Genomic DNA, 18,696 nt, shown 5'->3' on the forward strand with positions numbered 1-18,696 from the left:
GCAACAGCAGTAGTCACTGGCCACTAAGGGTTCTCATTGCCTCAAAGCACAAAACCAAGACTTGGCATTTCTTCCTCGGAGGGTGCTCTCCTTTCTCCATATTTCCACATTGCCCCCGTTGAGATAAATAAACACATTAAAACTTTTTAAAAAACGTATCCTAATAGACAATTGCTTATCACAGAGGTGGACCAGCATGCCGGGATGGAAGTGAAACACAGACAACATTCCTATGTAACATCACGGTATTTTTTTTTCTATTGAGCATAAAAGAACAAAAATGCAGTTTCTTAATCCGGTGTCTCATTAGAATATTAGTAACATTTGCTACACATAAATACCGCAACCCGGTAACACACGTAGAAGAACTTCCGCTCAGATGCCCCTCTAACTGCAGTTTAAATGGGTGCAAGGCTCCAGGCAGCTACCCACCCGGAGTAAGACTGGTCAGCTCCCAGGCTCTAATCTTATCTGCATTAGGCTACACAGTAGCTGATGCCCGCGATTAGTTCCAGCTGAGTGGTGCAGGTGGGGATGCAGATACAACCCAGTAGGCGAGCTCTACCCTAGCCAGCTACCCAATTACAAACACCTCTCATCTACGCCGAGGACACAACTAAAGACGGTATTTCGAATTGTTAATGCGAAACTTTACACTTACATTAGTTGCCTCAACCTTGCCCCTTTCCCGGTAGGCTGCAGTTAAGAAGGATTTGCTCCAACACATAGAAAGCCATGCATCTGGTAGCACCAGTTTGGGGAGAATTCAGAAGCAGCAAAACGTTTTCTCCTTGTAAAATGTGTGGCTTCGGGCTGGCAAATTAGCAACTCCCGAGAACAAATTCACAGATTTGTCGTTAGTCATTCTCTCCACATTTCCTCGCTTTTACCCACTGGGTCTGGGCTCTTCTGGTATTTAACGCACACCACATCCAATTGCACTTCTTCAGCTCGGGAGTGTATCCCACCGCATCCAGCCTACCATTTGCATCCGATGGCAATACTGCTGAAGTCTCTAACTTCTAGTAGGAAACGTCAGAGTTGGGTGATGGTGATTTTCTGGATGTTTTCCCGGGGTGCCAATTGCCCGGCAAATTCTTAATCCGTGAGTCCTTTCGCGCTTAAGAGACTGAGGCTCTCCATCCTACCTCGCGTACTCTTCGTTTTTCCCTTCTCTTCTGCCCCCCTCTCCTTCTCCCTCTCCTCTCTCTCCTCTCTCTGAACTGAATTTCTTGATATAACTCTCAATAAGCCCAGAGGGAGGGCGTGACGACCGAGGCCCCACCTCCGGGTCCTGATTGGCCAGCATCTTGCAGTGCGGGAGGCTGCAGAGGGCTGCGGGAGGGGGCGCGGAACAAGGCGCTGACTGTCTTCAGCCTCCCCCTCCCCAGCGCCCCTCGGCAGCCGCGAAAACCTGGAGGAACGATCCCGGTCCCGGGAGAGCTGTTTTCAGGACGCGCACTGAGCATGCCCGGCAGGGGCCAGCACCCGGGGTGGCTCGGGAGCTCTGGAGCTCTTACCCAGCTTGCGGCGGCGGAGCCAGGGCGGTGCGGTTGCACCGGAGCGAAACCCGGGAACCTAGATTCTCGCCACCGGGTGGTGAGGGTCATTGAGGCCGCTCTTCTCTTGATGCATTTCTGTCTGCAAAGTGGAAAGGGCTAAATTGCAGAGATGGCTGAGACGCGCAGCCACCCCTCAGTGAGGAGTTTTGGCCAGCAAATCCTGGAGCGCATTAAACCATTAAACCGGCTCTGTGCCGGGTGCTGCAAATTGAGGCATTTGCTGGCAGGGACATCCGAAGGAAGGGCGAGGAGGGCGGAGAGCTAAAGATAGGGCAGTAGACATTTGAGTCTCGGTGGAAAATGGAAAGAAAATTAATCTGGGCTTTTACTGCGTGCAGGGTCACTGAAAGTGCCTGGGGAAAAGGTACGTTGTAGCTGGGGTCCCTGGGCGCAGCCACGGACAGTTTGCTGAGCAAGAAGTCTCCTTTCCTGGGATCTGATCGGAGCTTAGGCGCCTGGTCGTGGCAGAGCCTCTGTCGTTCTTTTGCCTCGCAGGGAACCCGGAAAACCTAGCTCTCTGGAACGAAGGCTTCATCTGAGCCTGCTGTCAGCTCACCTATGTGCGAACTTTGCTTCCGTCTGGCTTGAAGGAATCCCAAGCAGCTGTTAGCCAAGCTGCAAAGCTCCTTTCCCCCTTGCCACTTACTGCTGGACACATTTCCCTGCCAGGCATGGCCCTGACTTCAGCTCTGTAGTACATCCGCACAATCTTGTTTCTCATTTTTATACCAGGGCTGGATGGGATACTTCAGAAAGGGTCACCCTGATTTCTGTCATATTCCCTCAAAGCCTCACTCATCTTTAAAAACCAGTAAGTTAGGAAGGTTTGGCAGCACCGGTGCCAGACAGGTGCCTGAATAAAGTTTGATATAAAACCCTATTAGTTAAGTAACAAATCCCCACCTGAATGGTAATATAAAGGTGATCTGAGGTCTTACAGCATGGTTGACTTTTGCTAACTTGGACGAAGAATACAGGGCATTTATTCTAAACCTTGTGTTTCTCACACTGTGGCAGGATGTAATGGCTTTAAATTCGGGCTTTTTAATTTGGGAGAATCTCACGTTTGTGACTATTGATACTTTTTTTTTTAAAAAGCATGAACATTTAATTTTTGATAACCAAGTTAAAAGTAAAAAACAAATCACAAATCAAGCCTTCCAAGTCTCTAGTGTGTAATCTGAAATTTAGCTGTCTTGTTTGGCATCACCGTTTTCTCATATAAAAACGTAATTCCCATTTAATATTAAAACTTTACCTTAGGTGCATCCTCACAGTAAAATCTCAATGTCTAAAAGTTCACCGTGCAATCTTCCAACCTCTTGTGCTGTAAGATATTTTTCCTTATAGGCAGTATGTTGATGGTGCTTGCACTCAGTCAAAAGGTAATAAATTAATATTTAATGTGATTAGGATGAACAAGGTTTAAAGAAAGAAGACCCCTATGTGTCCGGATGTCAGGAGGACGAAAACAACCTCCCCAAACAGCTCTGGTGAATTAGAGGTTCGTTCTTTTCATTGCACTGCGGTGAATGATCTTGTGCCATTCACAAAACTGAAGCGAATGTAGCATGTTCTTCTGCTTGCATATTCGCTGTGAACTGTTCTGGTACCATCAATATCAACAACAGCACAGCTACTTTCCAGTTGGTTTCATGGACAATGCGATTATATATTAATCATACCACAGTCATGTCAAAGTCAGGTAGTGGCAGCCCACAGCTTAACAAAAATTATTTAACCTCATTAATAACCACGGGTGTTACTCTCTGTGAAGAGATGACTTTATTTGCTGGCTAAGGCCGTTATTTACCCCATGCTTGAAAAAACGAAATCTTAATACGAACCAGGATGAAGGCTAGGGGAGAGGATACAAATACAGCATGAGACGCAGGACCTCAAGACTTCAATGAATAAAAAACCTCAGGTCAAAGCCCCAGAATGGGGCATCTGGGCATCCTTTTCAAAGGAGACTAAGACAGAGAAATAGGGCTCTTGTATCAACCAGGACACTATGTCTCATGTGTATGTAAGATAACTAAATTACAGAGATTCCTTCACCATAGTTTCTTAACAACTTAATGTAGATTGTGCAGACTTGTCTCTTTTATTCTATTTCAGCTGTTCGACTTTATAATGATAAATATTATTTTGTTAATAATCCTAGAAGAAAATTACACGTTAAATAGACCTTTGCTATTTACCTTGAAGTTCTTGCCTCAAATACAACATACTTTGTTATATGATTTCAAGTACACTACAATACACTATAATGTTTAAAAATTAAGTAAATGGGTGTTAATTAGGATAACGTTTTAATTTTGGTATGAACTATATGTTGTTTTATGCTATATTTTATTTCACATTTTGAAGCATTTAAATATATTATGTTGTCATCTAGTTTGTTGTGTGTAAATAGTGCAGTGTAGTGTAGTGTGTGTGTGTGTGTGTGTGTGTGTGTGTGTGTGTGTGTGTGTATACATGCATCCAACTAGATCTCTTTAATTAATGCTCATTCACAATTGGCAATGCATGTTTCTACAGCCAGGAATTATGATGCTGTTACCCTTGCTATCTGATTAGTACTTCAAGAGTTAGTACCATCTGGGCAAAAGTATAAGAGACATACTGTTCACTCCTGGCTATCTAGGTCATAGGATACAAAGCTAAGTCAACCCTGGCCATTTAACTTAAGCCTAAAATGCCTTCAGATCCACATAGAAACAGATATGGAATACTGGAATGGTTACACATTCCCCATGTTTAACATCGTTCTATTTATATATTAAACAATAATTTCCATGCAATGGCATATAATAACCTGAATTATTAAGAAGTCGAGTTTAATTGGATTCTGGTGTATGACTTCCTAGTTATCACACAGCATTGTTAAAATTACATTTCATATGGAGATCATTCCTGCATGTTACATTTTCTATAAAAGACATAGGCTATAATGTTGAAAATGATCACATGCCCTCCTCAAGGATTTCAAGACCAGAATAACACAGCTTCTACAGTGTACTGAAGGTTAAAAATTAAGTAAAACATATTTCATGCTCTATACTTGTAAATGTAATCCAGAGGGGTGCTGCATCTAACAGACAGCGAATAGATCACGGGCCTGTGATGTCACAGCAGTATCTCTCTACCATTTCACAACAGTTCTAGGCTTTTGCACTGTGCTTCGGGAGGAATGATGTGTTAAAGGCCTTGTTAAGGGTGGTGTGCATTACTACTCTTGAGAAAATGACAATACAGAATTTTAACACTACAAGGAGAAATTAGCACCTTCTGAAGTCTGTGCAAAATGACTAAGTATAGTGGGTTGTGGGTTAATTCCTTTGCTTTCTTAGTGACTGTCAGCTCTTCTTTTTGAGTATCTTTATTCTCCTTTACTTCTTTTTTTTTTTCATTTTTTAAGGCACCCTAATGCAGGTAATCAAATTATCATGGAACCCCAGTGACACCTTTCATTCTCCTTGAATGACTGATCTAAATTTAAAACAGTTTGCTATATTTTCGTGACTGACACAGATTATATGTGTCAGATTGGTGCCTTTAAAGTTATTACAATGTAAACTGACACGTTTCAGAGCCACTGTTCTGTCATGACTACTACGTAAATTAAAAATATATATATACATATATATATATATATATATTGAATTCTCAAATTTTCTAATGAATTATAAAATAGTTTAATTTTATGTAGACAGTTCTTTGACAGTACACGTTTTCACCGGTATGACTAAGGTATCTTGTGGTGATTTAGGAAGGTATAGAATTTGATTTAAATGGTAATATACTTATGCAATATTTCAAATTAAGTAACTTCTCTAAATCTGTGTAACTTTAAGTACAATATAGGCAGCTTCTTCTTGATTCTGTCGGATAAAGCTAGATTAAAATTGTTAGAATAAAACATTGAGTATTATCCTTCGATCTACAGTAATATGAATAATGTGCAATGATATGAATAAGTGTGCATGCTACTTGGAATAACTCTACTCATACATAAAAATGGAGACATTAGTAAACATTTCAACTACAATAGCATTTGCCAAGATCTAGTTAGGAAAATTTGTCTATTAAGGCATTTAAAAGTTGGTAGTATGACTTTCCCTTTCATTAATAACCGTATATTGTTGAAAATAAAATTTCATTTCCTCTGGGCCAGCATCCATCTCCTCCTTTCTTATTCTTTTCATGTTTTCAGACTTTATTTTAAACACTATACTCACATGATTTTCCTCTGGAGGCCCAGTTTGTTACATAAGGTGCACACAAATAGACTTACTCACGTACCACTGGGTGGATGAGCCTCGTTTTCCTCTTATAGTTCCTCAGAACTAAATTTCAAAGAAGGTTTTCTGCTAGCTGCATTAGGGTGAGTCAGGATAACCTTACATTTTGTTGGCTGCTTCAGTCCTGACTTATCTCCACATCCCACTGCAACAGTGTCCTGGAGATGAACCCCACCTGCCTTCAGCAGACATTGTTACAATTTGTCCAGGATCTGACTCACTATCATGGTACATATGTAGAACTATGCTTCTTCATGTAGTTACAGGGCCTTAAATTTTTAAGATGAAGCATCTTATTTCTTCCAACATTGCAGATCCTGCCTAGGATTCTAGCACCAGGAGGGTGAAGCCAGAGGACTGCTGCAATCTCAAAGACACCCTGGCTGTATAGTGAGTTCTAGGTTAGACAATGCTGTAGACAGACAGACACAAAGAAGGAAGGAATGAAGAAAGAAAAGAAGGGAGAAAGGAAAGAAAGGGAAGAAGGAAGGAAGGAAGGAAGGAAGGAAGGAAGGAAGGAAGGAAGGAAGGAAGGAAGGAAGGAAGGCAGGCAGGCAGAGAGGAAGGAAGGAAGGGAGGCAGACAGGAAGGGAGGGAGGGAGGCAGGGAGGGAGGGAGGGAGGGAGGGAGGCACTTTCATTCATTAGAATCTAAGGTTAATAGCCCTTCAAAGGTATTTAACTTCACAACATCATGCCATTCATCTATGTATGAACTTTTGTACCCAGGACAATGATAGGTGCAATACTGTGAAGGGTTAGGTAGGCCTCAGAGGTCTTTCTAGGTTTTATGGAGTAAGGTTGTTGTTTTTTTTTTTTAATGTGAATTAAACATTTGTTATCTTTCTTTTTAAAAGCAGACATTGAATCCATGGCTCATTGGTGGAGTGACTGTCTATGATCTTCCCAAGCCCTGAGTCTGAAAACTAGGGTAACCAAAATAAAGTAGAGCAAGGCAAAATGTAACAAAATGTCTTCCTTAAAATTGCTATAGGAATTACTTTGTAAGGAATCCCAATTAGGGAAAATTTCTTTGTAAAATGAACTTCATAAATATAAGATAAGCATGCATTCCAAAAAAATTAATTTGAAAGAATAGTTATGTTTCCAAACCATTCAAACTTCACCTCAGCAGCCAGTTAGCACCTGTCTTTGAGACCTCATGGTAAATCTAGAACGGTTTGTACTTACATGAATGGAATCTAGAACGGTTTGTACTTACATGAATGGATGTGAGCTTATTGACCATTTTAAGAGAGCAATAGGCTTAATTTCAAACATTTGATCCTTACCATCAAAACAGAGACAGAATTTTAAAATATTACAACAAAAACTAATCAAAGTGTATATGAATAAGAATAAGAGAATATATGAAAGTAATACTTAAGGTAAATATCATAATTATTAGAAAGTGAATTGGACAATATTGTGTTAGGGTTATAAAATACACCATGGATGAATTTAGCATCAGATAATCTATTTTTGAATACTATTACAAACAGCAATATTTGCTTCATATTGTATAATTTTGCTTCTTTTTACTTATTTATTTAAATATTTTTGAGGATAGACTAGGATTCCCTGCCCTCTAATTTATGATCCTCCTTGCCTCTGTCACTTGAAACCTGGCATTTATATGTTCTCTCTTTATATTTTCCCTAAGTTTGAATGCTCATGATGTATATATTCAACACACACACACACACAATGTTCATATGTATATATATTTGTGTTAGTGATAGCAACCTTGTATGATTTAAATCTTAATATTTGTATAATTGCTTATTGAACATATTATTTTAAACATCCTATTACACTTAATTTGGCTTCCTTGTGAGTATCTGTAAGAATATTTCATGAGCAAACTAATTGCATTGTGAACAGTAAGTTGTATATGCATGAGTTTTTTGCATTATATAAAAACCAGTTACTATTGGAGACTAGAAGGAGAAAGAATAAGAAAATGAGGTTTATTCACAGGAGGATTCACAATTACCATGGTTAAGTACCTGGCTCTCAGTCACCACTGTCCAGTAATACTGTGCTCAAACTTCTCAACATTTGCCCTGTGCCATTTGGTCATAAGGACTGCTGTTTATAGTCCTAACTAATGTAAGACATAGTTACAAAAATTGGAAGATGCTGACTTAATCCTGATTTATTGACAAAAGACTAAAATGCGACTTGTACTTGCCTAACTGCTGTTTCTGTAATTTTGAAGGAAAATAAGTCACAAGATGAAATTTGTATTTTCAACGTTATTCAACTAAGAGTAGTTTAATATCTTTGGGAATCCTTTTAGTGATGGTGGAGGTATCTGTAGTTTTTCTATGGACAGGGATGCTTTCAATTAATAAATGTTCACAAAGGAAGTCCTTTTTCCTCAGCATACACATGCATATCCACTGATATCAAAGCTGAAACCACAGATATGTGACTTGATGTAGGCCTCTAGCCACAGTTATGGCTGATTTAGATGATTTGAATCAATTTATATGAATTTCTAAATTGCCACACAAAAGGTAATAATATCAGTGCAATTCATATCTTTAGGGATTTATTTGGAATAGTACCATTGATCATTCTATATAGTTAGCTAATAGTGTAGGAAATAAATACTCTTTTACAACTATTAGAGACATGCATTTTAAGTTTGTACAAGGTACAGAAATTCAGTGGGTCAAGCAAAAGGTCTTATTTACCTAGTTCCTGTCTATCTTCGTTTTTCAAACATAAATACTTGAAAAAGTAAATATGGTAAATATTTGTAATTTTTATAAGTGTGCAATATACACAGTTGAGTTGTTAGAATTGATATTGTAGTGTAATAGTTAAAAGTATTGAACCCACTTAGAAATGCACTAACAAAATATCGACTGCCCTAAATTCTATAATTAGTTTATGAATTTTTAGGTTGTTTCCATTTCATAGCCATTGCGAATACAGCAGCAATTTTAGAATGCTAATGAGAGTCAGAACAGGTTAATCTGAATATAAAATTAAAACCTGGTCTTGATTTTTAACACTTAACTTTCTAACAAATTATTTCTAAGTTCATCCAAATGTTATCATACGTATATTTAAAAAAACAGGTATAAATATGTGGTTAGTTAACATATCTTTCATATTTATCTCTACATCAATGCAAATTATTTTAGTTCCTCCGAAGGATACACATAATATATATTTATTTTGGTGAATTGGGCTGAGCCTGCTATTCTTTGGAAATGTGTAAAATGTAGTTTCAGTAACACCTTAATAAATGAGCAATTATGTAATCATATAGGTAAAGCATTGGGTTGCATACCTAAAACAAGGAAAAATTTCAACTTTATCAATTAGTCTGTCACTTTTAGAGTTAAATTCCTTCCAATATAATTTCTATCTGTGGTAAATGCTGCCATCTAGAGGACTTTTTCTGCAATACATATAAAATGAGAAAAAAAAAGAGGAAGGAGTGTAAGATTTAATTTTCTACTCTATGACTTTCAAAAGTTAACAAAATAAGCATAGTTTAGATTTCTGTCCTACAAATTAAACATCATCTGTGGGATAATTTTTCAGAGGTGTAAAATTTAAGTAAAATAAATAGGTAAAAATGTCCAAAGATAATGATGTCAATATATTATGTAGTAACTTTATAATGGAGTTTTCTAACAAAAGGTAACAGATATGAATTATTATTCCTCTCTATCCATGGTTTTATGAATATACGTGTTGGTGGCAATGTGTTTCTTTTTTTGGTCTTGTTTCAAAATGTGCTTCTTTCCTATCGGCTTCTTGGAGAGAAAGACATCCGTCATCCGAGCTTGAGACCTGCACATATCCAGGATGGGAAATGGTACAAAGTGAGCAGGGTCTGACTGCGCTGCACTTTTCATTAAACGTGTGAAGCAATAGAAATTCTGGTGAGCAGTAAACACCTTTTTGATGGCAAATTTTAGATGTACTAACATTATTCAATTGAAATGAATATAAACACGTGTGCTGCATTGGAAGTTAGAAATTGATATCCCAGTTTGAAGTTTTTCTGGACGCTTCACTCATTTTGAATTGATTGCTAGTGAAATGTATGACACACGACTTATAAAAATTCACACCGATGTTACAGTTTGTCACTGAAGTGTGTTTTCTATTTTGTTTTCTTAAGACTGACCTGAACTTAAAATATTAAAGATTGCAAGCTTATTTATATGATTAGAGAGTTCGTCATATTTTCCAAACATAGTCAATGATTATTGAGTTAATCATGTATTTCAAACATAGTCAAATATGTCTCAAGTTAATATAATTCTGCCACGATGACATAGCACTGTGACAATGCCTTTGGAAAGAGAAACCAGTAGCAAAATAAAAGTCAGATTTTATTATTTGATGTTCTAATTAAAATAAACAATTTTAGGCATTTGTATAGTTCTGTTCAGTTTTAGTTTTTAATTCATATTTAGTGCTAGTAAAATTTCAGGGTTGATGAAAGTGAAGGGAGGCACCTAGTCTCTCATTGTGGTCTAGCATCTATGATCTCAACAATTTTACAGTAAATAGAAAGAAAGGAATTGAAATCGATACCGCTGTCCTAAGTATATTATCCTTATGGCCATATTACTATTGCCAAATTATTATTTTATTAAATGATATTAAAGTTATTATTTAATATATTGATGTTAATAACATTAATAAATTTATTTGGTATTACAATTTATATATTATTCATTGATTTACCAATTTAAAAATGCACATGAAAGGACATAGAAAACAACATTCTGTGAAAATGTAACACATTTCCCCCACTTACGTCCATCTTTGGACTCTCATATTTTAAGAAGAAACCTTTGTATGGTGAATGTGTGTGACCATACATCTCCATGTGTGCGGGTGCATAAATGTGATGTTTGGCATGCACGTGTTTACTGAGGTGTATTTTTCAACCACTTACCGACTCTAGCTGGCTTGGTTGCCTGGGGATGCCTTGTCTCCACTGGGAATACTGAAAAACGCTGTCAGCAGGCCACAACAACTCGTCTGATTTTGCTTGGGTTCTGGGATCCTGCTTGCAAGGACAACTACTTCACAAACTAAGGCCTTCTCCTAGCTCTAAACAAAATCAGAAACACCAAAAAGAACATGACATGAATGCATAGAAAAAGAATATAAGTTAAATTTTGTATAGTTTCCAAAAAAAATTTTTTGCCCAACTGTAAAGATTTTGTATGCATGTAGATTTTTTTTTCAAACACAGGAAAGTAAGATATATACTTAAACCACGTGACTGCAAATAACTCACAACCTAGAAAACATGACCCTTTTTGAAACTGTAGTATCTCCTTAATATAGCAACAACCATTTTTGTAGTATCATCTTGTGCCTCTATGTATTATATTTATGCATAAATACAATGTAAAGCCAGTATGTTCCCACTTCCACAACTCTGATATAGTTACACTGCCTCTGTTTGGCTGCCTGTTAGTTCCTTTGTTTAAGCATCTGAACAATTCTAAGATGTTGACTTTCTGAAGAGGTAAGGGCAGTTGTAGGGTGCATCATCCCACAATTTGGAATTGCTTAATTACTTTCTCTTAGGATCATTAATTTAATGCTCTAGCACCTACAGTTTTGTAAAGTGGAAGGCAGAATTAAGGTACTTATGTTCATTAAAGATGTAATTGGTGTCCTAGGCATAACCAAAAATATCCTTATGGCTATTTACAATAATTTAAAAACATAATAACTTAAATTTTAAATTATCCAACTTTATCTCAATACATCATTTCGTCATACAACCAGTATAATAATACAAAAAAAAAACCCAAACCTGTCTAAAATATGTCCTGTATTTTCTAGTAGATCTTAATTTGAACTAGTCATAAATCTACTTTAATTGTGTGGCAGAGAACTTAGTCAAACACTACCATGGACAGTAAATAGTTCATAGGGGAGGTAGTGTCCCTGACATTCATTTTCCCAGGACATCTGTAGTGTCAGGTTGTTTCACCATGTATAATGTGAAGCGAGCTCATTTTACAGGAATTGCCACAACACATCTCAGTGTAGAGGCTATATCTCCTTCCAAATAGCCAATGACCTGTGGGATGATTCAGTGTCTATGAATATTCTGTTACTTGACAAATTGACATTGGAAGGTGCTGGCATCCATTAATGCCCTTCAAGTGAACCAATAAGTCAATAATCACAATATTTGTCATAAAATAAGAGTTATATAAGCATACAATTGCCTTTATTTGATGATATTCTTCAGTACAAAGGGGATCCCATCCAACCTCCAAGTCTACTTGTACTACTCTTAAAAACACAAAGACACATTCATAATTTACATCTTAATTCTCCTTTATGTTTACTAAAAGTTTCTCTCTCTTTTTTTTTTCATGATAGCCTGATCTTTTAATTTTAGCATACACTTTTCTCAAATTATTTTGAATGAACTAGATCGTTTTTGGTTTGAGCAGACCTTTAATATACTGTATAAAGATAGGAGAGAAAAGGCTCAAGATCAAAGGCAAGCTGGGCAGAAATGAGCCCAGAGAGCCTGTAAAACATCCCCAGGGCTTGCACAAGTCCAAGCCGTATGAGGTCTCAGCAGTGAGAGGGGGAAGAGAGCATAAGCTCCCATCCCTACCCAAGAAGCTACCTTCTGTTGACAACTCACTCTTTCAAAGGAAAGTTTAGTTTTCTCCAGTGGAGTCTCAGTGGGTAGATAAACTTAAGGACAGGCCCCATGCCAGCAGAAGATGGCCAACATGAAACAAATTCAATAATTTTTCTACAGATTTTTGTCTCAGATGCCTTTTTGTGGGCAATTTTACATTTTTATCTTATTGGTCTTCTGTTTGAAAATATGGCTTCTGATTTTGACTTTTTATGGTGTGTGTGTGTGTTTCTTGTGCCTTTTTTGTCTTAAAAAATGTATTCTAGTTTATTTTGTTTGATTTGCCTGTTTATTTTCTAAACAGAGAAAGCAAAGAAATGGAGTTGAATTGATGGCGTGGATCTCAGAGGGATAAGGAATAGGACATTGTGATCAGAGTACATTGTATAAACAATAATTATTTTCAATTACAAGTCATGACTCAGAACAGAGAGGCATTCTGTCAACTTCTAAATTATTAAAACAAGACCAAGATTTTCTCCCTTCATTTAGAAGAAGCGACTTCTCCAGAGCCTTTTTCACAGCTAAACTTGTTGGCAATTTTCAGATTGTTCTGGACTTATTTCAAGACGTCCTGCTTTACTAAGTGCTCCCTGAATTTTGTCGAATTTTTCATAAATGACACCAGGTTTGCTTTTTAAGAGCTATGCTTGCCATTAACAGAAGGGTCTGGCCTATCTTTATTGCTGTTATTAAAGAGATTTTTCAGAGTTGTAACAAATAAAATTATTGTCTCTGGAAAAGCAATCTTATGTGGATATACAAACACATGCGTGCAGCCAACCCCTCAAACACCTGTTTTACCTCCCCAGTGTCAAGCAATTAATGGAAACTATTCCAAAAAAAATAATTGCCTCTCTCTGTCTGTACAGGAACATTTTTCCTTGTCACTATTCTCTACACAACAAAAACAATAATTCACATTGCATTTGTGTTATATTGAGTATTATAAATAATCACAGGATGACAAAGTATACAGGAGTATGTGTATAGGTTATATGCAAATTCTGTCATTTTATTTAAAGGGCTTGAACATTTGCAGATTTTACTACCCACGGGGGAGCCCCCAAACCATTCCCTCTTGGAGACCATGGGAAGGCTGTATGCGAAAATAAGAAATTAGAAGTACGTGTCTAAGTTTAGTTTTTAGCTAACATTATGGTAGATAAAATATTTTCTGTGCAGTTTGCCTTTAGAACAGCCTCTATTCATCTGATTATTTTTGTCTTAAGAGAATAAATTTAGCAAATGCTTTTATTTCTTTATTTGCTTGTTTGATTCTTTCTTTCTTCCTTTCTTCCTTTCTTCCTTTCTTCCTTTCTTCCTTTCTTCCTTCCTTCCTTCCTTCCTTCCTTCCTTCCTTCCTTCCTTCCTTCCTTCCTTCCTTCCTTCCTCTTTCTTTCTTTCTTTCTTTCTTTCTTTCTTTCTTTCTTTCTTTCTTTCTTTCTTTCTTTCTTTTTTTCTTTCTTTCTTTGCTTTGGGAATAGTTCTACAAAACACATTAAGTATTACCTTACAAGTCTCTGTTGTGGCCTATTGCTTGCTCAATACATTTACTAGTTATCTTTAATTTTTTTCCTATGACAAAGAGAGATATCCATTTTGTTGAGCTAAAATGAATAGAAATGATATACAAATGAATACATAATAATAAATAATGTGGCATCATCCAGGAGATTTTCACAGGTTCAAACAAGACAAAACCCCAGCACTGAGAAAGGAACTGGACACAAATTCCCTCCCTTAACCAGGACACTATTTGCAATTGATAACTTCTGTGAAAGGGATAAACAGTTATCTCCAGTGACATGTCAAGGAGTGTAACAACTGGAGGCAGCCCCATGACCAGTTAGTTGTCCAACACAAAACAGACTCCATATTTTGTTTATTTGTTTTTAGGGGGATAGCAAGACTTTGTTCTTTGTTCTGTTCTGTTTTTGTATTTTTTCTTATTGCTTTTTTGGTTGGCTTGTTTGTTTGTTTAGATTTTTAGTTATTGGAGGAAGAACAGAGAAAGAAAATGAATTAATGGATAGAGTGTAGGGGGAAATCTGGACAGCGTTGAGGATGTGAGAAACATGATCTGAAATTATTGATTAAAAAGATTTAAATAAGAAAAGTAATCCTCATTCGCAATCCCTAAAGGTGGCTTTCTTTTACTTATTCTACCACAGAAACTAAAGGTTTTTCAAAAATCATTATATCATAACCAGGCAAGTGAATTTGCTTCCAGTTACATTTCTATATTTTGCAAGAGTAAGGGTCTGTGTTTTCCCAGTTTTTCTCTGCAGAAAATGTGTTCTAATGCAGATATATGAGTACAAAGGGGGGAGAGCAACAACAAATCCCAGCTAAACAGGCAGAAAGATGGCTCAGTCAATAAGCCAGTACTGAGCACTAAGTGTTTTCCATGAAGTGTTCTTACTTCAGTTCTGAAAGACCTCGAGTTTCCCACCTACTCTTAATCAGGCACAATAGTTTTATCAAAAAAGAGAAATATCAGTTCATATTAATTGTATAAAATAGTATGTTTTAATATGAAATTTTCACATATGTAAATTAAACATTGCAATCAAATTTATATTACTTTTATTGATACGTATGCCTAGTTCCCTCCCAAAGAAGGGTATTCTTCTAATTTCGTAATAGTCTACTTTCTACTTTGGTCTTTTAAAAAGGTAAAGTTGGAAGATAATCTGACTTCATGATTATGTCTATTTCTACATCTCCTTTTATAACAAATAGCAATTTCATTTTTCATGTATTTTCAGGTTGTGAATCCAGCTGCCAGTAGAAAAAGCTGAAAGCAACCTGAAAGGTAATCAGATGTTCTCCCTGAGCAACCATGGGCTGTGCCTCAATACCTACTGTCTTAGTCAGGGTTCTATGCCTGGACAAAACATCATGACCAAGAAGCAAGTTGGGGAGGAAAGGGTTTATTCAGCTTACACTTCCATATTGCTGTTTATGAAGTCAGGACTGGAACTCAAGCATGTCAGAAAGCAGAAGCTGATGCAGAAGCCATGGAGGGATGTTCTTTACTGGCTTACTTCCCCTGGCTTTCTCAGCCTGCTTTCTTATAGAACCCAAGACTACCAGCCGAGAGATGGCACCACCCACAGTGGACCTCCCTCCTTGATTGTAGGGAACAAAAAGGGGGCTCAGGCGAGAGGCAGGGGAAGACCCACGCCAGTGTTTTACCTATTCTCTGGTCTGTCAGGCATGGGAAAGCTGCCATACACTGTCCACTCAGCCCTGGGTGGGCATTCAAGCCTCTGACCTACTCTTCAGGGGGTGGCCAATGGGCAGCCCTACCTGGGATTTTCAAAGCTACCTTGCTAAAGCCACCATGGGTATGGGAGAGAGGGATAAGGGAAAACGTTCCCAACACCTGTGAGAGTGCGAGCAGCAGATCTTGACTGGAGCACAGGAAGGCCTTCTAATGGGAAATTAGAAATGGCTCATTAGGAGAAAGCCTGTCCCATCCTCCAAGCGCAGTGGGCCCTGATGAGCAGAGACATTCTATGGTTGTAGAGCTTTATTATTGAAAGGCAAGGGGAAAGAGGAGAGAGAGAGAGAGAGAGAGAGAGAGAGAGAGAGAGAGAGAGAGAGAGGGAGAGAGAGAGAGAGAGAGAGAGAGAGAGAGAGAGAGAGAGAGAGAGAGAGAGAGAGGGCTAGAGAGAAGAGTAAGAGGGAGAGAGGAGAGAAGAAAACAAAGAGAGAGGAGAGAGGAGAGAAGACAAAGAGAGAGGAGAGAAGAGGAGAGTGAGGGGCAAGAAGTGAGAAAGAAACAAGTAAGAGAGCAAGCAGGGGGCTGAACAGCCCTTTTTATGGTCTTTACTGTTGCTAGGTAACTGGGGAGGAGTTTAGCCTGAAGGTCAGAAGCTTGAGCCATTGCCTAAGTGACTGTTGTGCTTCTCTTGTGGGGGCTGTGGGGGTCAGTAACATAGGCAGGAGCCAGAGTTCCAGGAGCATTAGGGAACACCTACCCTGTCATGTAGGTGAATTATGACTTCGGGGTTCAGACCTCAGCTCAACTGGAGACCAGTCTGTCTGTGGAGAGCCTAGTGCCCCACACTTGATCACTAATTGAGAAAATGCCTTACAGCTGAATCTCGTGGAGGCATTTCGCCAACAGCAGCTCCTTTCTCTGTGATAACTCCAGCCTGTATCAAGTTGACACAAAACTAGCCAGTACACCTAAGGTGCTCCAATTCCCTGTGTTTCCAGTTCTTTCTCTCCAGTCCTATGCTCACCCTGATTTCCTTCTAGTTTCACATTGGTTAAAACATCTGTGAAATTATAATCAGAGTCAGTCATCTGCATCAATTCTTTTGATAAATAAGGGTCTTATTTCTACCCTTGCATGTTTGGAATCAGCCTTAATTCTTGGGAAAACAGGGTCAAATTTTCTCACATTCTTGATTCTGAAAAAAAACTATCTTTGATAATGTACTAAAATCTATGATTTCTGAAGCATAATGAATAATTATATCATCATCAAAATAGAGTGGAATAGACAAAGAAATGATGGATTGATTTGATCCTCTGTAGAGATGATGAGGACTATGAAATGGAAACCTTGCTATGCATCAATATTCTTTTATTACATACCTTTCTGACAGATGACTATCTATCTATCTATCTATCTATCTATCTATCTATCTATCTATCTATCTATCTATCTATCTATCTGTCTATCTGTCTGTCTATCTAAATATATACATATATACATATATATGGTATACATATGCTTATATGTGTTATTTGAATATATAAATGTGTATGTGTTCATATATATGAAGGCTTCTTCAAGACACTTATGTAGCATGGACTGTCAATGTAACTGCTGAACCTGCAAAAAAAAAGAATTCATGATCAGAAACAAGCCCTTATCTACTGCCACATTATGGTGTATGTTCTTATTTGAACTTTATTCCTTTCTCTTGGGGCATTAGCCTTTCAAACATTTACCTTCTTCCCCACCTGCTATGGACTTTTTCTGCCCAGCATCCCCACAACCAGGTTAAACTTTGGCTACTGAAAAACTTCTGCTTCTATTTTCAATGTCTGGCTGGGCTCCAGTTTCTTGGCATGTACAACCTTAGCCTTCACTTCATACTTTGATCTTTCTTCCCTTTTTCCCTCTCCATAAATATTGAACATTCTTATCTCAGGTACTTCAATATATTGAAGTCTATGCCTCACACCACTTAGGTGTGGAAACTCAAACAAGCAAAGGGTAGAGTCTTTTGCTTGAGGAACGGACACAGCCTTCTGGAGGGGGGATTCCTGAAGTCATTGGAAGCCCTAGAGAACTCCCTTGTACTTTCTACAATGAGATTATAGAAGAAAACAAAACAAAACAAAGCAAAACAAAACAAAACAAAACAAAAGATTCATAAGTCCTTACCAGATACCAAACAGAAATACTGTCTTACACAGTGAGAAATAAATGTCTACTTTCTGTTTGTGTAGTTGTTGTTGTTGTTGCCTACTTGGCTCTTGGTACTTTGTTAATATCCTTTAAAAAAAAACTAGCAGGGGTTATAGTAATTTTTAAATTCACTAGAGGCTATTATTGTGCGATTTTAAAAATTGCTGCACTGATATATGTTATATATCATATATAAACCTTTAATGTTTTCTCTGTAATTGACTTTTGTTCCTTTAAATTCATTATCTTAAAAAGAAAACTGCCTGCATTTTAAGCAAGCAAGCACATTTAAAAGGTCACCATGAATTTCAGACAGCTGACTCACAACTAAAATAATTAGTCCACTCTAATGTCTGTTGGTGACATTTTTTTCTGAAGTTTTGGGTTTGTTTTCCATCTAAGGTAAATGTGACAGTGCCTTACAGTAACGGGGTTGGTAATTCAAACATTTCTGCTTAATATGGTGTTCCATTTACTATGCCATAAAACCTAGCCAATTACAATCAAATAAATATCCATAGTAATCAAACTTCTGCCATTTTATTAACCTTTGTGTGACCTTTAGATAATCCACAATGAAAATGTTTTATTATTTAGATATTTTAATTTTTATCACTATCTCCTTTTATTCATTTTCTCTCATGTACTATGTCATGATTATTGATTCTCCCAGGTCCATTCTCTGCCCGTCCCATTCAGAGCCACTGCCTTTCTATCACTCAGAAAA

At 37.6% G+C, this 18,696-nt stretch overlaps 1 protein-coding gene across 7 annotated transcripts in view; it reads right to left on the reverse strand.

Annotated features, from left to right (window-relative positions):
* Positions 1-3,375, reverse strand: part of Pcdh9 (protocadherin 9) — an 879,135-nt gene extending 875,760 nt beyond the window's left edge. For 4 of the 7 annotated variants that reach the window (NM_001271799.1, NM_001271800.2, NM_001271798.1 and 1 more), the window contains exon 1: positions 662-1,210. In NM_001271799.1, the coding sequence (NP_001258728.1) occupies positions 662-663 (2 nt within the window). In that variant the 5' untranslated portion in view covers positions 664-1,210. Of the gene's footprint in view, positions 1-661 lie in introns of all 7 variants that reach the window. The other 3 variants (XR_003950833.1, XM_006518777.4, NM_001346722.1) reach the window with 2 other exon arrangements.
* Between the last annotated feature and the right edge of the window lie 15,321 nt (positions 3,376-18,696).

The sequence above is a fragment of the Mus musculus genome, chromosome 14, assembly GCF_000001635.26.
Source record: "Mus musculus strain C57BL/6J chromosome 14, GRCm38.p6 C57BL/6J".
Lineage (NCBI taxonomy): Eukaryota > Metazoa > Chordata > Mammalia > Rodentia > Muridae > Mus > Mus musculus.